This window comes from Monopterus albus, unplaced genomic scaffold (assembly GCF_001952655.1).
Source record: "Monopterus albus unplaced genomic scaffold, M_albus_1.0 scaffold22.1, whole genome shotgun sequence".
NCBI classification, from domain to species: Eukaryota; Metazoa; Chordata; class Actinopteri; order Synbranchiformes; family Synbranchidae; genus Monopterus; species Monopterus albus.
The window spans coordinates 664,414-664,712 of record NW_018127902.1 but is presented as its reverse complement, the minus strand read 5'-3'; the positions used below and the strand labels follow the sequence as shown (position 1 = coordinate 664,712).

At 37.8% G+C, this 299-nt stretch overlaps 1 protein-coding gene across 2 annotated transcripts in view; it reads left to right on the top strand.

Annotated features, from left to right (window-relative positions):
• sorcs3a (sortilin related VPS10 domain containing receptor 3a) overlaps positions 1-299 on the top strand; it is a 270,254-nt gene that overhangs the window by 228,727 nt on the left and 41,228 nt on the right. For both annotated transcript variants that reach the window (XM_020594176.1, XM_020594177.1), the window contains one exon: positions 233-299. This exon is cut by the window's right edge and continues 54 nt beyond it. In XM_020594176.1, coding sequence (XP_020449832.1) covers positions 233-299 — 67 coding nt within the window. The remainder of the gene's footprint in view (positions 1-232) is intronic.

The following is a 299-nucleotide window of genomic DNA, read 5'->3' as shown; positions in this document are numbered from 1 at the left end:
CGGCTGCTGGGTTTAAGTTCAAGTTTATTTATTTTGGAATTATATTGTACCCTGTCTGTTTCGATTCATATGTATGTTCAAAAAACATTTAGTTTTAGTCTGTTCAATAAATTTTTATCCTGTTCGGCCCGTGACCTAAAGTGTGCTTTGAGTTTTGGCCCCCTGTGCGATTGAGTTTGACACCCCTGATTTAAAGTAATAATTTTCTTAAAATTTGTCACTGTCCCTGCAGCTTTTTTGGACATTTCAGCCACCGTTCTGAGTGGCAGCTCATCAAGATAGACTACAAATCCATCTTC